The sequence below is a fragment of the Cervus canadensis genome, chromosome 17 (genome assembly GCF_019320065.1).
Source record: "Cervus canadensis isolate Bull #8, Minnesota chromosome 17, ASM1932006v1, whole genome shotgun sequence".
Lineage (NCBI taxonomy): Eukaryota > Metazoa > Chordata > Mammalia > Artiodactyla > Cervidae > Cervus > Cervus canadensis.
In genome coordinates this window covers 45,016,817-45,036,858 of record NC_057402.1, presented here as the reverse complement: position 1 = coordinate 45,036,858, position 20,042 = coordinate 45,016,817, and the positions used below count along the sequence as shown (strand labels likewise).

Sequence of the window (20,042 nt, the reverse complement as noted above, 5' to 3'; positions counted from 1 at the left end):
GCGGGCGGCGGGCAGCTCTTACCAGTGGGAACGCCATGGGGCTGGCGTGGCCCTGCGGGACGGACGGACCGGCCGGCGGGCGGCTGACCGCCTCGGCGAGGGACGCGCAGACACGTGGGCACTATTTTTGCAGCGAGCCGCTCACAGCGCCGCACTCGCGGCAGCTTATAAAGCCCCGCCGAGCCGCTCCCCCCCCACCCCCCCACGGCCGGATGCGAAGCACCTGTGTCGGCCCCGCCCGGGGCCCCGCCCCTTCCAGCGGGCCGGGCCGAGGGCTCAGCCGCCCACCCAGAGCCGGGCGCCCTGATGGGGGCGCGCTCAGCACCCCGCACCCTGCCCCCCGCCCCAGGAGTCCAGGGGTCCAAGCGGAGCTTGCCACTCACCTAGTGACCCTGATCACGTCCTTTAGCTCTTAGGGCCTCAGTTTATCCCTTACAGAGCGCCATTCACAAGCCCCTGCGACGGGGCGGCAACGCGCTTTGTCAATAAAGCCATCTTTACGGTGTCCACGCTCCTTTTCTGCCAAAGAACCCCTCCTTGGAGAGAGCCTGCGCGACGCGCCCCTGTCCAACCCCACTCCCGGGTTCCAGCAGGCGCGCTCACCTAGACCGGCTGCTTCGTGTGCTGGACCAGGGCTGGAGTGCGCGGGCGTCCGGGGATTCCGGAAAGTTCCAAGGACATCAGGGATCCCCTTTTGGATTGTAGTTCCCTGGGAAGCCGCTTCCAACGCTCTTTCCAGACTGCGAAAGGAAAACTTCCTGGAGAGCGGAGGAGGGACCCGGCGGTGGGTCAGACTGTGGTCAGGGAGGGCGTCTTTGGGGCAGGAGCGGACCCCCGGCTGAAACCCCGGGCAGGCACGGAAACGGAGGTGGCGTTCCAGGCGGGAGGGCAGGCGAAGGCTGAGAAGGAGTGCAGAGCAGAGAGGCTCCTTCTGACCAGGGCAGAGGATAATGCGTGCTGATACCGCAGAAGGCAAGCCTGGGCCCAGTTCGTGAAGGGCCTTTATTTTGCAAACATCTGGGAACTATTAAAAATGGTGAACAGGAGAATGATAGTATCAGATCTCTTTTAAGATGTTACTGCAGACGTTGTAGAGGTCTGACAGTAAATGGGGAGAAATAAAGGACTGCGGTAGGGACAAAAGGGGCGTTTGTTGAGCCTAAGTGTTCCACTTGTGTTACCTCAGCATCACCATCATACTATTTTATAAAGCACTCTGCTTAAGGTTCCTCCTGGCAGTTGGGAAGACAGATCTGCTGCCTTCCTGGCAGGCTGATGAGGCTGGCATGATCTAATGGATGAGAGGAGGAAGTCAAGGTCTAGCTTTTGGTGGCAGAGGATTAATGGGAGAAAGGGTAGGAACAGACGCTGGAGTAAAAGTCCACAGGAGAACTCAGAGTGGCAATGAGAGTGGGCCGGTCTCCATCCGTAGAATGTCCCCGTGCAGGAGCTCCCATGGGTTGCTGAGGTTCTGGGCAGAGTGGTGATGGCGGCAGGGGAGGGCAAGAGGGGACCCTGGCACCCCCTAGCCATAAACTGCTCCACTCTCTCTTCCCCTTCAGAGGGGCTGCTTGAGCGTTTCCCCCTCCCTCCTGAAGATGCCCCATTTCAGCTGCCCAGGAATTCCCTACCTCCTGGTTTAGTTTCTCTGGAACCCTCCCACACCAGCCCTATCTGGAGCTCTTCCTTCTCTAGGAGCAACACACCCACAAGTCCCACCCTGGCCCACAAACAGCGTAGGACAACTCAACCGAGGTGATGTATCTTGCTTGTCCTCTCAGGGAGTGCCACACCCAGATACCTACCGCACAGGAGCCAACGGAGGGTGAATAGCAGCACCAGGAAGGCCCCAGTTACATCTAAAGAGGATTAGCTGATGGATGCTGTGCAGGAATGACGTCGCAGCCCAGCCAGATCTTTCAAAACAGCTGGAAAAGCAGTTTTTGGGGGGGTTTTTTTATGTGCAATCTTCCTAATTTTAAATTTGGTCATTAATTCAAAGAATCAAGCCCAGCCTGTCCAGGGGCCTCATGCAGCCCATGCTTTATTCTTCCCTGACCCAAAGCTGAGCAAGAGAAGGACCGGAAACTGGAATAGTGCCCAAGGCAACAGTACCTGGGAGCTCCTTCCTATTTTAAAACTCCCAGCTGTAAGAAAAGGAAGGCATCTTTCAGGGGTCTTGTAACAGAAATTTCTGCTGCATAAAATCCCTCTTCTTAAAATTTTCTGTTGCAGTAATAATGAGAATATAGTTGACCTTCACTGAGTACTTGACCTGTGCTTGGCACAGTCCCAAGTGTTTCACCTGCATTAACCCATTTAACCCATTTGCAGACAAGGAAACTGAAGCTCAGAGAAGTAACTAGCTCAAGGACTCCTAGTTTGAAGTAGAAAAGTGAGCACTCAAACCCAGGTGGTCTTCTGGCTTCAGAGCCTAAAGCTTTAACCAGATAAGAACAAAATGTCCAGCACCCTTACATGTGTACAACCTTCTGACTGACCCCAGAGTTCAGTGTAGGCAATGAAGGAAGGGGTGGGTGAGTGCACATACCCTCATGCATCTGGTGAGTCCTGGCTCCCTGCCCTGACTTGGCCACGCTTGCAGGTTATACAGGAAGAACAGTACCCCTGACTAGATGCCTATAGTACACAGGGCAGGGTGCGGAAAGAGGCCGAGGTGGAGGTATTACATGACTTGGTCAAGTCCCCGCAGCTGGTCACTGAAGCAGGAACAAACAGGCAGCATTATCCATTCTCCTAGTCAACAAATAGCCTTTGAGCCCAGCTATGCCTGGCACCATCTCTGCAGTCAAGCCCCAGATTTATAACACAGGTTTTGAGTGTAACTGTAGTTGGCTGGACTAAGTTTTAAATGCATGCACCAGGAGGGAACCTGTATTCCTTTATATGCTCAGGTGTTCGGTGCCTCCACGGCAGGCAGAGAGCTAAGAGAAGAAAAGAGACTGCAGGGAGAAAATAACTTTCCTGGCTGGAAAAGATCAGAAGGGAGATTCCTTTAGGAATTCAAGACCACAAGGTAAAGTAAGCATATAGTGTCTACTCAGCTTTTGCCAAGCTCTGTGCAAAAGAAACCACGTTTTTTTGAGCTTTTTTTCATGCCCTTTTAAGTGGAATAAAAGAAACTAGATCAGTCCCACCTTTCATCATACACAAATGGAAATTTTAAGTGGGATAAAAATGCAAATGTATACAGCATTACTTGGAAATTTTTTGTTGTTCGGTTGCCAGGAAATTTTTTTAGAAAACAATATTAGGAAAATATTTTTATTACACTGGAGTACAGACAAAATTTGTGAATGTGGAACAAGCATAGCGTATAAAGGAAAATTGATAACGTTGACCACATTGAAATTAAAACCTTTGGGTTATCAAGTTTAAAACTTGAAAAGTCATACACTGGAGAAAGGTATTCGCAATACATGATCTACAAAGGACTAGTTTCCAAAATATGTAGGAACTTCTACAGTGAGGCAAATAGAAAAATAGACAAAAGATGGGAATGGGCCATTGACAGGAGTGGAAGCACAAATGTCCAACAAACCTATCTCAAGATGCCTGCACTCACCCACAACCAAGGAAATGCAAATGAACACAGAAGGACACCATTCCACACTCCCCAGACAGACGCAATGAAAAGGCTCACTCTTCCAGTGGCAAACTCACTGCCAGTCAGGGTGTAAACTGGTTCAGCCACTTTGGTTATGGGTTTTATTTTCTACATTTTCCTTTTTTTTTTTTCCCTACATTTTTCAAATCGAGGGCTAACCCACATATAGAGTGCACAGAGTACACAGTCTGGTATCCAGTTTGATGCTTTTTTCCTACGTATACACCCAGGTAACCACTACCCACACCAAGACATGGACTCCTTCTAGAACCCCATAGGGTTCCATCATGCCCCTTTCCACTTCATCCCCTTCTCCTTGAGGTAACTAATCTTCCAGTCACTTTTCTCACAGATTCATTCTGCCTGTTTTAGGACTTCATCTAAACTTTTAACTTCTTTTATTCAACAAGATTCATCGATGTTGATGCAGGTAGCAGTAGTTAAGTCCCTTTTATTGCTAAGTGGTATTCCATTGTATTGATATACCATATTTGTTTCTCCATTCTCCTGGTGATTGGCAATGTGAATTGTACTATTATGAATGATGATACCATGAATATTCTTGATGTGAAGTACAGCTACCCTGGAAAGCAATTTGGCAATGTTAAGTTGCAGGTGTGTATGTGCTACCACCAGGAATCCCACTCCTCGGGTAACGTGTTAGAGAAACTTGCCCACATGTTAAAGAGGCAGCAGTTGGGGTTAAAAATTCTGAAAGGTATTATTCAAAATTGCAAAAATAAATACCTTACATACCTATTGACAGGAGAATGGATTGATAAATTGTGGTGTAGTCATACAAAATGGCAACCCACTCCAGTACTCTTGCTTGGAAAATTCCATGGACAGAGGAGCCTGGTGGGCTACACTCCATGGGGTTGCAAGGAATCAGACGCCACTCAACAACTGAGCATGCACATACATACACAATGAAATACTGTATATAAGTAAGAGTAAATGAAATAAAGCTAATCATATCAACATGGATGACTCATACACAACATTGAATGAAAAAAAGCAGAATGTCGAAGAATACATACTCTATGATGCCATTTATATAAAATTTCTAAACAGGCAGTACATTACAGTCACAAAGTACAATATATTGTTTAGGAATACATTTATATGTAGTAAAAGTACCCGAAAATGCATGGCCTTGATAAACATAACATTCAGAACAGTGATTTACTCCAGGTGGGGAGGGAAGCGCTTGTGAGACAGGAATCCAGTGGGTATCTGCTGAATTGATGAGTGCTTTAGTTCTTAAACTGGGTAAGCAGACACAGGTGGTTATTTTACTCTTTAAACTTGAAATATAATTGTTTAAGGAGATACAGGGATGGGGACAGTTCAGGGCAGAGGTGTGCTGGTAAGTGTTGACAGTTGGCCACAGGGAGGGGAGTGACTTGCAGTATTCACCAATTTCTGTGGCATAAAGACCATGCATGCATGCTAAGTCGCTTCAGTCATGTCCGACTCTTTGCAACCACCATGAACTGTAGCCTGCCCGGCTCCTCTGTCCAAAGGATTCTCTAGGCCAGAATACTGCAGTGGGTTGTCATACCCTTCTCTAGAGGATCTTCCCAACCCAGGGATCGAACCTGTGTCTCATGTCTCCTGCATTGGCAAGTGGGTTCTTTACAACTATCCCCACCTGGATAGTGGCTGATTTCAAACTGCCAGTGTGATACCAGCAGAGGCTCCCAAGCCAGCTCCAGCACACCACTGACACTGAACGTGGGAGAAATTTGCTCCAAAGGCCAGAGCTGGGAGCCCAGGCTCGCTCTGAGGACATTTCCAAAATCCTAAGACCTGGGTCGAGGGCTGGATTGTATTCATGTACGCTGTTAAGTTACCCGGAAGTGAAGCTGGTTAGAACAACAAATACTCATTCTCACACAATTTCTGAGAGTCAAGAATCCAGGACCGACTTAGCTGGGTGTTTCTGGCTCAGGCTGTCTCCTGAGGTTGCAGTCAAGCTCTCAGCCAGAACTGCAGTCATTTGAAGCTTTGCCTGGAGCCGGATCTGCCTCCCAACTCCACCCACCCCAGACTCTCTCAGTTCCTCCTTACAGGGACTGCTCCAGGGGACTGCTAAGATGGAGGTGAGGGGAGTATCATAAGCTCATTTCCAAAATAACAGACTCTACAGCTTCTACAGTATTCTGTTGTTTACACACACCAACAGTGATGAGATGCAGGAGGGGATGACTCCAGGAGGCAAATGCCAGGAAGCAGAGATCACCAGAGGTTGGCTCACTTCTTGGTCACAGTGGAAGGAGAGCGCTGGTTGTCCTGAGATGCTTGTAAAGGGGTGAGGGGATGCCTAGGGTCTCAACGAAAGGAGAGACAGGGGAACCTGAGGGGCCCTCCCCTTCATTTTATAGCTGAGGAGACTGAAGTTGACGGGTTTCCTGGAGCGCAGGGTCTCCGTCTGGCCTTGGTCCAAGTGAAAAGGACTATGCCTTACCTTCTCCCTGCCTTCCCTCTGCAGGTGCAAATACTGGGGTCCTGGCACATCAAGACCTCCATCAAGGTCACCTTGCCCAAGAGTTCCTTCTTCCTCCGAACTGTTTTCTCACATTCTCCCTCAGCCAAAACAAGACAACCTCCATTTATTTCCACACACCTCGTCCCCTGCCACAGGGACCCCAGAGAACGGCATATGGCATCATGTTGGCACTACCGGACACAAGTCTATGCTGGCCTTCTGGGATCCCACTGCCACTTGCAGACTGGGGTAGAACTGTTTCAGAGCTCTGTGATTGATCTCTGACTGAAATATCAACGCTGCTATCTGTTTCTTGATCTGAATGCTAATTACACAGATTACTCAGTCTACGAATAAAGTGTGTGTGTGTTTTTTTTTAAATAGTCCCAAAGACAGGGACACATGTCTGGGAAGATCCCAGACAGAAGCATTTTACTGAGCTGTTAGCAACCTTTATTCTCCAGGTACCACTGGGAAGTACCACTCAGGTGGACTCATGGGCAGATCTGAAAAGGGACTAAAGTTAGGGAGTCCTTGGCAGCAGATAAGAAGTGACATTCAGGGTGAAGGTGCCACTCAGGTAAGTAACCCCCAACATCGCTCACCTTCCTCCACACTGTGCCGAGGCCCAGAGACCCCCAAGCATCCTCAGTAGTCATGGGGCCATCAGGGTGGGGTTCCCAGTGGTCAGGATTAATAATGCAGGCTCCAAGTGCTCTTTCTTAGTAGACAGGTTAGTGGGATGGGGGAGAGGGGAGACAACGGGGTAGAAGAAAACAGGTTCAACCCAGCACGATCAGGTAGAAGATCTAGGAAGGTGCACATTTCTAACCCCTGTCCTGAGCCCCACCCTTCCAGGCACTGGCTCACCATCCTTCTCTTGACCCTGGGAAACAACACTGATCGGGCCATCGAAGAAGGAAGACCAGCTCATCTCCTTGAAGATGCTGGTCCATGCACACCCTCCCCCAGCAGCTCTCCTGGCCCACCCCTGAGCTGGGACTCTCCCAGTCCACCAGGCTCTGCAGCCAGTTGCAAGCTGGTGTCATGAGACAGGACCTACTGGGCTGAGCCGTCCCTCCATGGTTCACACCACAGTCCTGGGTGGTTATCAGCCCACAACCTCTTTGCCACCACAGTGCCAAGCCCTTGTTGGCTGCTCAGATGCTTGACGAGGAAGGAAGGACCTGAGGTGGGCCTTTCCCCACCCCCACCCCGCTTCATGTGTAGCCACAGTAGAAGTGGGAGTGACGGAGAGGGACCTGAATGTGGCTGGGGAGGCGGGGACTTCCCTGGTGGTCCAGTGGTAAAGAATCTGCCTTGCAATGCAGGGGACATGGGTTTGATCCCTGGTCGGGGAACCAGCACTCCACATGCCATGGAGTAACTAAACCCCTGCATGTGCCACAACCAGAGAAGCCAAGTGGCATCTAGTGAGCCTGTGTGTGGCAACAGAAAATCCCATGTCTCACAACTAGGACCTGACACAGCCAAATAAGTATTTTAAAAAAGAAACTAGTAGTGAGGATCCTGGCTATCCAGGAGCCAGGCCTTGGAGCGGGGGTGGGTCAGAAGTCTCCTTTGCCCAGTAAAGCCAGGGGAAATCCTGGCACAGTGAGTTACAGACCCAACATCCCCTCCCTTTTGATCTGAAGACTCTGCCAAAGAGGTGACTCTCAAGATGCCCAGGAAAAGGTGCTGAATTAGCCTAAGGGCTGGGGCGGGGTAAGTGCAGACCTGGGCACAGCTAGCACCCTCCCCCCACCCTCCACTCTGGGACCCTTGCTGCAGACACTGCCTTAGGATCCCTAGATGGATCTGTGCCCCAGACGTTGTGGCTAGCCAGCTACAGCTGCCTGGCCAGAAACCGCACCCATTGCTTGTACCCATTTGCCAGGGCACTGCTTTGAAGCCATCCTGGAGTGGGTTCCCATTCTCAACCCCTCATGGAGTTCATTGTCCTGTCAAGGCCTGTGGTCTGGCTCAGACCACACTCAGACCTTCTGGTCCTCAGTAATGCTCTACCCGACCCTCACCGGGGGCACCTTCTGCCTCAGTGCCAATCCCTGGGCTTGTGTCCATTTCTGCCCCCACCCCAGTCCTCCCTGAGTTCCAACAGAGCCCTTCCTAGGCTTCTCTGTCATCCCGGGCCCCATGTGAACCCCCTAGTCCTGGGCCCAGCTCTCTGGCTGCCCCTCAGCGCTGTCACAGGGTACATGAGATCCAGGAAGCCTGTGGCCACAGTGGCAAAGACTTGAATCAGTGACATGATACAGGATGTGACAGGGATAAATAAGAATGTTCTGGGGAGAAGAGAGCCCCTTCCAGGTCCTATGTGTCTGATTTGTGTCCACCAGGGAGGCTCATCCCTCACTCAGGGATGCCCACGTGGCAGGGCCATGGGAGGTTCGGCCATTGACCTAGGGGTTTTAGAAGACACAGGTTGGGCTGAGGGTGGGGCAGCCCAACACCCTTCCTGTCTGACTGACATTTTCTCCCTGCAGACCATCCCCTAGAACAGAATGGGGCCCTTTTGCTTTTCTTGAAGGGTAGAAGACTGCTTCTTCTGCACGCTTGCTCAGTGCCAGCCTTCCCAGCTGGGCTCCTCCTCCTCACCAGCTGCAGACCCAGACTCTCTCTGCTCACGCCCAGCTCTCCTGCCTCTCCCCTGAGACTGTCTCACGCACGAGAACCATCTTCTCAAGAAGGGTTGCTGCTGCTAACCCCATAGCCTGGGACTTGCTCCAGAGGAAACAGCACAGGGCTGTGACTAAGATTCCTGGGCTCTGGGCTCTCACTTAGGGGCTGGAGACCCAGGTTCCCTTTCCACAAGGTTCTAGGAACCTGGGCTGTGGGCTCCGTGGGGGATGGCAGAGGACATGCCTTCTGTGCTTCTTGTTCCTACAGAACCCACTGGGGGGCCTGCGCTGCAAAGTCCAGGTTGGTAAGGAATTCTTGGACCGTCCTTGTTCTGATTTCTTAAAAAGTCACCCCCATGTTCTTTCTCCTGTTGCGGGCAATGCTGATTTAGAGACACAGCAGGAACCACTCCACCATTTGCGTGACCCCTGAATGGTGGATCAGTCCCCTCTCAGAACCTGCAGTGACAAAAACAGTGATCTCAGGGGGACTCTGGGGCCCCAAGGCTCTCACACAGGTAGCAGCCCCAGCTGCCCTCTGGTGCCACAGAGCCCGGCAAGTCTCCGGAGGTGGGGGCAGGGCTGTCCCCTGACACCGCCTTTGTTCTCCTTCCCTGAGAAGAGGGCCACACCGGCTCCACCCTGTCTGTACCTAAACAGACCTGCTCAGTGCCTCTTCCCTGACAGGGCTGGGGGGTGGGGCGGTCAAAGGACTGAAGTCTTGGTTATGGAGGATCAGGGCTGAGGTCCTACATCTCCAACTGTCACCGGAGTGTTTCTCCTGTAACACAGTCCATCAAAGGGTCCTAGGACAAATGCATCCCGAGGTCAAGAGCAAATGGGGGTCACAACGCACATTAGCATAGTAAAGGCTCTGAGAAGGCCTGTGGGAAATTACCTTACTGTGTTTCAATCTGTGATTCCTAAACTTATTTGATTACAAGCTTTCTATTTGTTTTTGGTAGAACACATGCTTATGGAACCCCTTTTATCCATTTAGGAACCACTGCCTGCTTTCCGCACGAGGAAAGGGCCCTGACCCCCACGGCCACCCCCCAGAAGGCTTGTCCCAGGGTGGGGGCTCTACACCTTATTCCTCTAGTGTGTGTGTGGAGCAGCAGCCATAGTTGCTGGGATCTCATTAGGATTGCAGACTCTCAGGCCCCACTCCAGACCCACAGATCTGAATCTGTATGTTAACAAGACACCCAGGTCATCTGATGAAGCACTCTTCTACACCTCCTGTTTTTCCCTCTCCAAGATGTCCCCTTGGGTCATCTCCCCAGCAAAGTGGGGGCTCTAGGCCAATCAAGATGCAGTTGCCATACTTTGAACCTTGCACCTATGTTTGGGAATTCCCCACGTTATGAGTTCTCCTTCTCCAGGGCCCATGAGGGGAACCAAAAGGGACGGCCAGACATTGAAGAGGAATCTTTGCCAAGGCTTGCAGAGGACCAAGGAGTTCCTCCAGCTTGGCATCCCCATCCTGATCAGGTGTCTCTTCCATAGAGACACGTGGAGACTTGAAGACAGTCATCTTGGGGCTCCAACCTAGAAGGCCAGTAGCAGTCATTCACAAGGGTCAAACAGTCAATCTTGTGAGCTTGTCCCCCAGTCCACCCCCTTAGGTAGAACCCAGAAGAAAGGGAAGGTGAGCCAGCCTCTAGGGAGAAGATATTTTATTGAGCTTTTGCCACATAAATAGCCACACCAAGCTGGGAGGGCTGAATGGAATCCCTCTGCACAGATCACTAAGGAACCCTTTGCGGGGGGACCAGAAGGGAGCCTGGTAATGACCAGAGAGAGAGAGAGGACCCCCCTGGATGCTATATGGGATGAGGAGAGAGCAAGAGAGAGAGGCTAATAGCCTACATGTCACGAGGGAGGGACAAGAAGGGGTGACACAGGTCACAGCCCTTGGTATCACTGGGTCAGGGCCTGTACCACATCCTTCACCAGCATGGTGCCAATCACCATCTTCTCGCTGTTGACTGTCAGCTGGGCAGCTCCAGTGGGCCGGGCATCCAGCGTCAGCAGGACCAGGCTCCCACTGGTCAGCGTCCTCCCTGCAAACCTGGGGTAGGGGTGGAGGAATGGGCTCAACACTGGGGCCCGGGGCCCCTCCTTCCAACTAGGCCCAAGAGCCCATCTCGTCACCCTTGCTGGCAGTCAGTACCTGTATTCGTCAGATGTCCCGCAAGGGACACGACCCAGGTTGGCTGTGGCCGTCACTTTCTGCACCACAACGTGGTCACTCCGACAGGTGTCTGGCAGTGTGAGCTTCTCTGTGATCTCGTTCATGCCCGTCAGCTTTGCTGTGGGCAGAGGTCGTGGTGAGGGTGAAGGCCATGGTGGGTGCCCCTGGGTCTGCCCACTGGGCCTTCTCACCAGGGTCTACGCAGGTCTCCCTCACCAGTCTTGGGGAGGGGCTACTTCCCTCTCGGGCCGTGTCCTTCCCCACGGAGATTTTGTCAGCTTCTCCCCGCCCCACCCCAGGGTCTGTCCATACTGCCAACCAGAGACTGACTTGGTGCTTCCCCACTGTCAGACATCTGGGCTACCAGCCCCTTGGGAGTGGCCGGTGGTTTTGGAGGCCAGTCAGTTCTCAGAGGTTTCTTCCGCCTGGCCCCCACATCTTTTGGTCTTTCCTGGTTGGCCCTCCAACCCAAGTTTAACTCTCCCCCAGCTCCTGGAGGCTGACTTCTCGCAGAGAGGTCACTGGTAGCTGCTATGGGTCCTCACCAGACAGGCCAGAGTCCAGGGGTCACAAGCAGCCCTCATGGGTGGACCCCTGATTTCACACAGGACAACAGCTCCAAACATGGCCCAGGCTCGTGACATCCCCAGGCCTTCACAGCATCCCCAGAAACCCTCACTCTTCAGGGCTGACATCTCCTCTGCACTCCTATGCTCTCCCCAGCACATGAGCTCCTCCATCTGTCCTCCTGCCCACCTTCTCCCCAGCCTCTCTCCTCCCTTTGCTGCTCCCTCCATTGTTCTCCTTTGGAGAACAGACACACCCTTCCTGTTTCTTTCATCCCCTCCATTCCTAACTAATGACATTTTCTTGTCCTGTACTTTTAGTTTCTCCTTATCAAGTCTCCCCATTCTTAAGTCCTCCCTAGAAGCCAGACATGCATGATGCCAATACTGTTGCCCCTTCCCTGTTGACCTCCAAGGTCCTCCAAAGAAGATTTACTTCCTCAAGCCCCGCTCTCTCTAAACCCACTGCAGTTGGCCTCGGTCTCCCCTTTGGCAATAACCTGCTCTCTTTGATGTTGGCAGCAGTTTCCTATCTGCTGGACCTGAAGGTCTTTGGTCATCTTGGCCTGCAGGCTATCCAAGACACATTTCTACCTCCTCATCCCTCCTCCTACCTACACTCTGTTCCTTCTCTTTCCCCTCCCTTCCTTTTTCTCCTGAAGGATGCAAGTTTTCCTCAAGAAAGGTCTGTGGCCTCCTTATCTCCCCATTCATCTCTCCCTCAGGGTGATCTCACTTATAGTCACAGCTTCAGTTATCACCTCTATGCTCCTGACTCCAGCCTAGAAGTGTTTCCTGGGCACAGACCCACATTTTTCAGTTGTGTATGAAACACCTCCTCCTGAATTTCCCACGTATATTTCAAAAAGCAGCTCATCCAAAACTATCCAAGATCTTCCCCTCTCCCTTGCCTGATTCATCCTTCTTTCTTCTAGATTAGGGGTTTGGCAAATTATAGCCTGAAGGCCAAATACAACATACCACCTGCACAGTCCACAATGTAGTTTTTGGTTTTTTTTAATATTTTTTAAGTGTTGGGGGAAAAAATCAAGACTAGCTATTTCATGACACATGTAAAGTATGTGAAATTCAAGTCTGTGTCCATAGATAGTTTTATTGGAATACAGCCACACTCATTCATGTATGTATCATCTATGACTGTTCCTGGGTTACAAAGGCAAATTGCAGCAGAGACCACATGACCCAGAAAGCCTAAAATGTTTGCTGGGACTTCCCTGGTGGTCCAGTGGCTAAGACTTCACACTCCTAATGCAGGGTGCCCAGGTTCAACCCCTGGTTGGGGAACCAGATCCCACATGCCACAATCAAGAGTTCACATGCCGCAACTAAAAATCCTGCATGTTACAACTAAGACCCAGCACAGCCAAATAAATAAATATTAAAATGTTTAACATAAATAAAACATTTACTTTATGGCCCATTACAGAAAAAGCTGGCCAAACCCTGGTCTAGGTGAACAGCACTGCCATTCTTCCCGCTCTCTAAGCCAGATATTCTAGAGACAGCTTCCATGTCTCTGTCTCCTCTTTCATTCGGCAAATGCCCATGGAGTCCCTCTCCCCTACCTCAGCCTTTCATTCTTTTTGCTGTGGCTCTAATCCTGGTCCTCACCATCTCTCATCAAATCTACATCAATAGCCTTATAACTAGTCACAGAATTTAGTCCAAGGTGACATACCAAGCAGGTGGCAGGTTCAGAACTTAAATCCAGGACTCACGAAGCCCCATGATTCCTTCCACTTATACTGTTCTGCCTCTTTTTCCTGCTGCCATTCTCTCAATTCCAGTCCTAACTGTAAATGTTGCCAGATTTCACTTTCTGAAACCCAAGACTGAACTTGGCCCCTTCTTTGCTCAAAAAAACTTCAATAATTCCTCTACTGCTAGAAAAATGAAATCTGCACTCCTCAACCCTCTATTAATGGAGTTGGTACCAAATAACCTCTGTGACCCCTTTCAGCTCTGAAATTTTAGGACGGAAATATTTTAGCACAGCATTCAAGGCTTCCAGAAACTAGACAGAACATATTTTCATCTTTGTTCTCCTTACTCCCCAGTGCTAAGGATCCCTAGGCTCCAAGGCAAACTGCACCCCTGCTTGCTTCCTGTAAATTTTCACTAACGCCTACTCATAATGCTTCCCCCAGCTGGAATCCTGGCCTAGAATCTTCTGCCTGGCTGCATCTCAACTCTCTCCAAAGTCTCACTGAAGTGTCCGAGGGTCTGGGAAGCCTCTGCTGGAGTCACAAGGGGCGAGGCCTCCCTCTGTGTGCAGCAGCTGAGGCTCCCGCAGCATGCCTGTACAGTGGAGCTGAATAAGCCCCAGTGGAGGGTCCTGAGCGCCCATCCCACCCACCCCCAGGGAGCACTCACCCTGTTCCTTCTTGAACTCATTCTCACTCAGGAACACAGGGGCCATCAGCTCCCCAACGGGTGGCTGAATGGAGACATAGAACTGTCGGGTTTGGGTGCTGGGAAGGCAGGAGGAGACAGAGAGAGGGAGTCAGGCTGGCTTCTCTCCCCTCACCTCGCACTGTGTCTGGAGGTAAGGCCTGAGGTCCTGAGATGCCTTCCAGATCATGATGCCTCCCCACCTAACACCACCTCCAGTCCCAGTTTATTTTGACCCCTCCTCTCCCCAGCCGCCCTCCCACTCCTCTACAAGCGGGACACATACCATAGCTGGAAGTTGGCTGCCTGGGTTGAGTCACAGAAATTAATGCCCATGACAACAGTGGCAGACTCTCCAGGTGCCAGGGACTCTGCAGTGATGGGAGGCAGGAGCAGGGGGAGACGGAGACCCCATCACCTGATGGGTCTGGAACCCAGACTCTTCTCCCCTCCACTGCCACGGCTGACTGCCTTCTATGGAACCTGGCTTTCTGGGCTGCTGGAGACTCTTCCTGGTTTCTTCCTGAAATCTAGACACCCACCCCCACCTGCCCTCACCCCACGGAAGTCACTGCTGAATCAGTCAAACCTCAAGCTCCTCCTATCCTGATATGGACTTGCTCGTTTTCTAGTTTGTCTTGTCCACTGGGGCGTGGATTATGGCAGATGCCATCTCTGTACCCCTAGAGCCTAGCCCCTGGCTGGGCACAGAGTGGACTGTCAGCAGCCACAGGCAGACCCGTGGACCCCCCTCCCCCTGTCCCCTAGAGCTTCCTCCACCACTCCGCGCAGGGCCCTTCCGCACCGATTTCAGGGAACTCCTGGATGCTGATGCCGGGAGGCAGTTTGGGGGTGCCCATGTGCAGGCCCTTGATGGGGGTGTCTGAGCTGTTGGAGAAGTGGATGTGCACAGACACCATGTGGGGGTCCCCGGAGAAAGGCTGGCGGCTGAAGGTGTAGTCCACAGCCAGCCCCTCGCCAGCCACGCGGTGCAGCAGCTCCTGTCTTCCAGCTCCTGACACAGGACTCAGCAGCTGGTGGGGATTTGGGGTGGGGGGAGTGGTGGGAAGGATGGAAATGACTCACCAGAAAAGGGCCAGCCCCAGCCTCGTCCCTGCCTGTGCTCACAAAAACGGGGACTCAGAGCTACCCACTCCATTGCACCCTCTTCACACAAACCCACACCATAGGATACACCACAGAGATGTATTTCTGCCCAGCCCACTCACCGAGGGTACCAGGGGGGAGTCTGTGAGTGTCAGGCCCTCCAGGTCAGCAGCCAGGCTGGTGGACACGACTGTGGGCGGGGACACAGGCTGGATACTGGGCGGGGTGACTGTGGGGCATACAAGGAACGTGATGATAAAGGAGAGGCAAAGTGGAATTGGCTTGGATACGGCCATGGAGCCTAGGGCTCAGGGAGCAGACAGTTCAGCACCATGGACAGCGAGACGTGGCAGCTGGTGCCTCCAGAGCGATGCCCATCCTTGACTTCAACCCTGCACCTGAGGAGGTTGCCCTGCTGCCCCCTCAGGCTCAAAGATGTATTCTGTCTGCTCCCATTACCCTGAAGCCCCAGGGAACCTAGTCCAGAGCGCCACGGACCTTCCTACATCATCCTCCCCAGGCCTCTTTCCCCCCTGACTTCTACCCAAACTCACAGTCCTCTAGGTCAAGCAGGGAGACCTCCTTGGTTGCAGAGGCACTTTTGCTACTGGGAGGCTGGAAGAGAAAAATGGGGTGTGAGTGCGGAAGGGAGTACCCTGACCCGTTCTGGGTTGTGAGCAGACGCCTGGGCCTGGCCCAGAGGGTGGGTTGGGTTGGCTGGTCCATGAGCCAACCCCCTCTCTGCCTCAAGGTTCTCACTGTTTTTTTCCTCCAGGAGGCAGGTTCCACCTGCTCCTCCTCAGTCTCTGACGTCATCTCAGACTCTGAGGAGCTGTTGCTGGAATCGCTGCCCTCATCCGAGGACGAACCGCCTTCTTGCCCTTCTGGCACCTTCTTCTTCTTCTTCATTTTCTTCTTCTTACCTTCCTCCTCACTCTGTTCACTGGAGAAGAGGGGGCAAACAGGGCTTGGGTCCAGCCTGGATGGCCCCTTCATGCCTCACAGAAGAGCAGGGAAAACCTTGAAAACTGGGGGTGAGGGTGGGGAGCCTGGACCACAGCACACCACACCTGGGCTGCAGTGAGAGGTTCAAACCAGCCTGTGCCAGCAGGCCGCATCCCCGACTGCTTCTCCAGGCTGTGGCCCTGGTGCAGAGACCTCCTGTGGCCCTCAGGTGAGCAGACCTGGGGGACTGCAGGCCCCAGCAGCTCAGGAGGAGGCTTGGGGGCTCTTAGGAGACTGACTAAGGCTGAGTGTTGGCCCTTCTTTCCCAAGGGAGACCCTGAAACCCCCCAGTCATCTCACCTCTCACTGCTCCTCCCTTTCTCCTCATCCTCATCCTGGTCTTCGTTGTCAGACTCGCTGCTGGACTCCCCGGAGCCACTTTCACTGCTGCTCTTACTCTCCGATTCACTCTCGGACTCAGGGTCTGTGGAGGGACAGTCTCAGTCTTCCCTCTTTTCCGAGCAGGCCTCCTGGGGAGCCCTGGGAGCTCAGCTTCAGACTCTGCACTGATGCAGCAAACTCACCTCTTCCCCCTCCCCCCCGCCGCCCACACCCTGAACTGCTCCCAGCCAGACGCCAAGCAGACCAGCTGGGACGCAGATGGACCCGTGTGGATGGAGACCTACGCAAGCACACACGTGTCTGGGACATGCAGTCAGTCCCTCCGGTGCATAAACACACATACTGGTGCATGCTCCCTTGGACCCATGACCATGTAACACAAGAGCACACGCTTGCACCAGACAGGTAGCCACAAGATGCACACACAGGCCCCAGCCCTGACCATCTCCTCACCGCTGTCTGCAGACTCTGTGGGGCCCGACTCTCCCTCCGAGTCTGAGTAGAAGGGTTTCTCCTTCTCCTTCCTCTTCTCCCTGTTGGAGCACTTGGTCCATTCAGGTACCTGGATATGAGGAAAGTTGTTAGTCGCTTCAGTCGGGTCTATTTGAGACCCCATGGACTGTAGCCTGCCAGGCTCCTCTGTCCATGGGATTCTCCAGACAAGGATACTGGAGTGGACTGCAATTTCCTTCTTCAGGGGACCTTCCTGACCCAGGATCCAGGTCTCCTGCATTGCAGGCAGACTCTTTACCATCTGAGGCACCAGGAAAGCCCCTCTTATCCTTCACCCCAGCTCTTTTGGGGGCCCCACCTGGCCCTGGCCCCGAGAGGGAATAATGGGGGGTGGGCAGGAGCACTATCCCTGGAGGGTAGGGGTGGTGCTCACAGAGCCTGGCTGCCAACAAGGAAGGATCAGGGTTCGGAGCAGGCACGGGATGCAGCACACAGGGGGAGGGGGGCACTGGAGGCTGGGGGAGAGCACTGCACGCAGGGCAGGGCACACAGCACACGGGGCGGGGGACCTCGGTGTATGTGCCCAACAGGCCCACGTGGGTCTCAATAAGGGAGAGGTCTTCTTCCTGCATGTGGGGAGGGTGTCAGGAGGGCCGGGCACACCCCCAGGGCTCCCTGCTGTCCACCTCTCTCAGCACACCCTGGCCCACCCCACTCCTGCTGACCTCCACGTTGCGCACAGATGGGTCCGGGGCTTCCTCTGGCCAGTCTGGCAGCTCCTGGTAGCCCGTGGCCTTGGCATTGAGCAGGTGGGACAGGGAGCCCAGCTGGAAGTGGTCCCGGTCTGAGGACAGGGTGAGAGGTCAGGCCAGGAGTGGCAGTGAGGAAATGCCCTGGGGGTGGTTTCCTGGGTGGGGCGGGGTGACAATTCTGGTGGGAACATCCTAGATAGCCCGAAGAGGGGGTGGACGTGTCCCCTAAGGGCTCTTCAGCCCTGACCGAATCTGCAGCTCCACAGGCTGGAAAGAAGGTTGTATGACTGACAAGAGCAGGGCTGAGGGGTGGGGGAGGGGTGGGGGCAACTGGGACCTCAGAGGAGATGGGGGGCACTGTGGGCCCAGAGCTGCTGCAGGCCTGTCTGCCGGGTCTGCCTGCTGAGATGGGGGCGGGGGGAGCAGAAATGTGGGTGTGGCTTCTCCCAGGGCACAGTGCGGGTGGGGTGAGGGCTATGTGGCTGCAGGGCCAGGCTCAGGAGGGAGGCCCACTTGGGACAAGGGTATCAGCTCTAAGAGACTGGCCAGGCTGGGACCAAGGGCAAAGAGCTGTGTCTCGTCAGGCTCTGGCCTCCATGGGGAGAGCTGAGCCATCTGAATGGGAGTGGGACGGGGTCAGAGCCAGAGGAGGGCAGCACAGAGACCTGTGGTGGGGATGGTGTTGGGGAGGAGAAAAACACTGCCCACTTCCTCCCTGGGGGGTTTCCCATCTGCCCCACCGCTCTGAATCTCCTTACTCCAGGGATCCAGGGCGGAGACTAAGCAGGACAAGAAGCTACATAGGAGAACCAAGCTTTGTGAAGGAAGCTCCTTCCAGAGGAGATTCCTGGGTCCAGAGGGCCAGCTGGGCCCCCCCACCCCTCGTTGTCGGAGCCCTTCTCTCGGGAGACCTGCCTGAGAGATGAGGTAGGGCTGAGGAGCTGGGATCTGGGCTGACCTTCAGGGACAGCCCAGCCAGTGCTGGAAACTGCTTTCTCAGGACCGTTACCAACATACACCCCCCTTTGTATGCAGTTCTACTTCCTGCCTTCCTGGGGCCTTGGTATGTAAAATCTTGATAGATATGCCTGCTCAGGGAGCTGGAAGGAAAAGGAGAGTCTGAGAGCTGAGGAGCCAGGGGCCCATCCTGCCTGGGAGGGCAGAGACCAGGTGAGATGATGCTAGTGGTGGTGGTGAGTGGGTGAAGGAGCAAGCCCAGGGCGCCGCAGGACGAGCAAAGGGTCCAGCCAGGGGCACAGGAGTCCTGCCCACCAAAGGCTGGTGCCTGGCTGAGACTGAGACCTCAGGAGGAAGAGCCAGGACTGGGGTGCTGGCCAATTCTCCCCTTCCCCCATGAAGGCACCTCTTGATTTCAGCTCCCACCTTTGAAGGACGACTCCAAGACTGGGGCTGGTTTGGGTGCCAGGAAGAGCTTCTTGGCATGGCGGCTGAGGGCCCCGCCCTGCTCTGAAGGGACAATGAGCTGCCGAGTGAAGCGTGCTCGGTCGCGAATATCGTAGTTCTGGTCATACTTGGCCAGGCTCAGCACGTACTGGGTCAGCAGCTTGGTCTGGGACACGAGAGGTGAGTCAGCAGCCATCACAGAGGGTGGGGACACATGAAGTCTCCAACCAGATTTTTTTTTTTTTTGGCCATGTCCTGTAACACGCAGGATCTTAATTCCCTAACCATGGATCAAACCTGTGCCCCCAGTAGTGGAAACGCTGAGTCTTAACCACTGGACTGCCAGGAAAGTCCCAGAACCAGATTCTTTAAGCCAACAGCTCCAAGCACTGCTGCCTCCACCCAACTTTCCCTCCAACCCCACCACTGTGTCACTGTGTCAGAGCATTCCTGGTGGCTCATATGGTAAAGAATCTGCCTGCAAAGCAGAACTGGGTTTGATCCCCGGGTCAGGAAGATCTCCTGGAGAAGGAAATGGCAACCCACCCTAGTATTCTTGCCTGGAGAATTCCATGGACAGAGGAGCCTGGTGGGCTATAGTCCATGGGATCGCAAAGGGTTAGACATGACTGAAGACTAACACTTTCACTTTCCGCTGTTGTGTCAGACCTACATTTTCCCTCACCTCCCCGGCCCTGACCCCCGACCCTGACATTGACAACTGCCTTGGCCAGCATAAGAGGCTGCCCTTTTGGAACCCTCCCTCTTAGCCCTGGGGAAGCCATTCATCCTCAGGTTTGTGGTCCCCACTGCCTTCGGCCCATTCCTAACTCACTAGTCCAGGCTAAGCCAGTGTCTCCACCCTGAGGTCTAGAACAGGTTTCTAGACCTCACCGTTCCTAGACTCCATCACCCAGGGGAAACCAGACGACAAAAAGAGAAAGGGGGACACACAGGAATCCCCTTGGCCGGGGCTGTCCTCATACCCCATGGACCCACAGGGTAGAATCTGGGCAGCCCAGGGGTTTCAGAGGTCATAATCCCCT

The 20,042-nt window shown here is 53.6% G+C and overlaps 2 protein-coding genes across 8 annotated transcripts in view; both read right to left on the bottom strand.

The window, feature by feature from the left end:
* Positions 1-736, bottom strand: part of CPEB1 (cytoplasmic polyadenylation element binding protein 1) — a 110,455-nt gene extending 109,719 nt beyond the window's left edge. Inside the window, exon 1 of one of the 7 annotated variants that reach the window (XM_043490378.1) lies at positions 604-736. Coding sequence is in view for 2 of the 7 variants with exons in the window: in XM_043490372.1 (XP_043346307.1) it covers positions 23-37 (15 nt within the window). In the remaining 5 variants the exon portion in view is untranslated. Of the gene's footprint in view, positions 1-22; positions 228-383; positions 552-603 lie in introns of those variants that run through there. The other 6 variants (XM_043490379.1, XM_043490372.1, XM_043490371.1 and 3 more) reach the window with 6 other exon arrangements.
* A 9,686-nt stretch (positions 737-10,422) lies between these two features.
* AP3B2 (adaptor related protein complex 3 subunit beta 2) overlaps positions 10,423-20,042 on the bottom strand; it is a 35,529-nt gene continuing 25,909 nt past the window's right edge. The window contains exons 15-26 of the mRNA XM_043434471.1: positions 18,976-19,162; positions 17,566-17,684; positions 16,841-16,949; positions 16,346-16,469; positions 15,800-15,983; positions 15,595-15,655; positions 15,163-15,269; positions 14,739-14,967; positions 14,220-14,304; positions 13,916-14,013; positions 10,935-11,073; positions 10,423-10,832 (exon numbers count right to left, since the gene is read on the bottom strand). Of these exons, the coding sequence (XP_043290406.1) occupies positions 10,682-10,832; positions 10,935-11,073; positions 13,916-14,013; positions 14,220-14,304; positions 14,739-14,967; positions 15,163-15,269; positions 15,595-15,655; positions 15,800-15,983; positions 16,346-16,469; positions 16,841-16,949; positions 17,566-17,684; positions 18,976-19,162 (1,593 nt within the window). The 3' untranslated portion in view covers positions 10,423-10,681. The remainder of the gene's footprint in view (positions 10,833-10,934; positions 11,074-13,915; positions 14,014-14,219; positions 14,305-14,738; positions 14,968-15,162; positions 15,270-15,594; positions 15,656-15,799; positions 15,984-16,345; positions 16,470-16,840; positions 16,950-17,565; positions 17,685-18,975; positions 19,163-20,042) is intronic.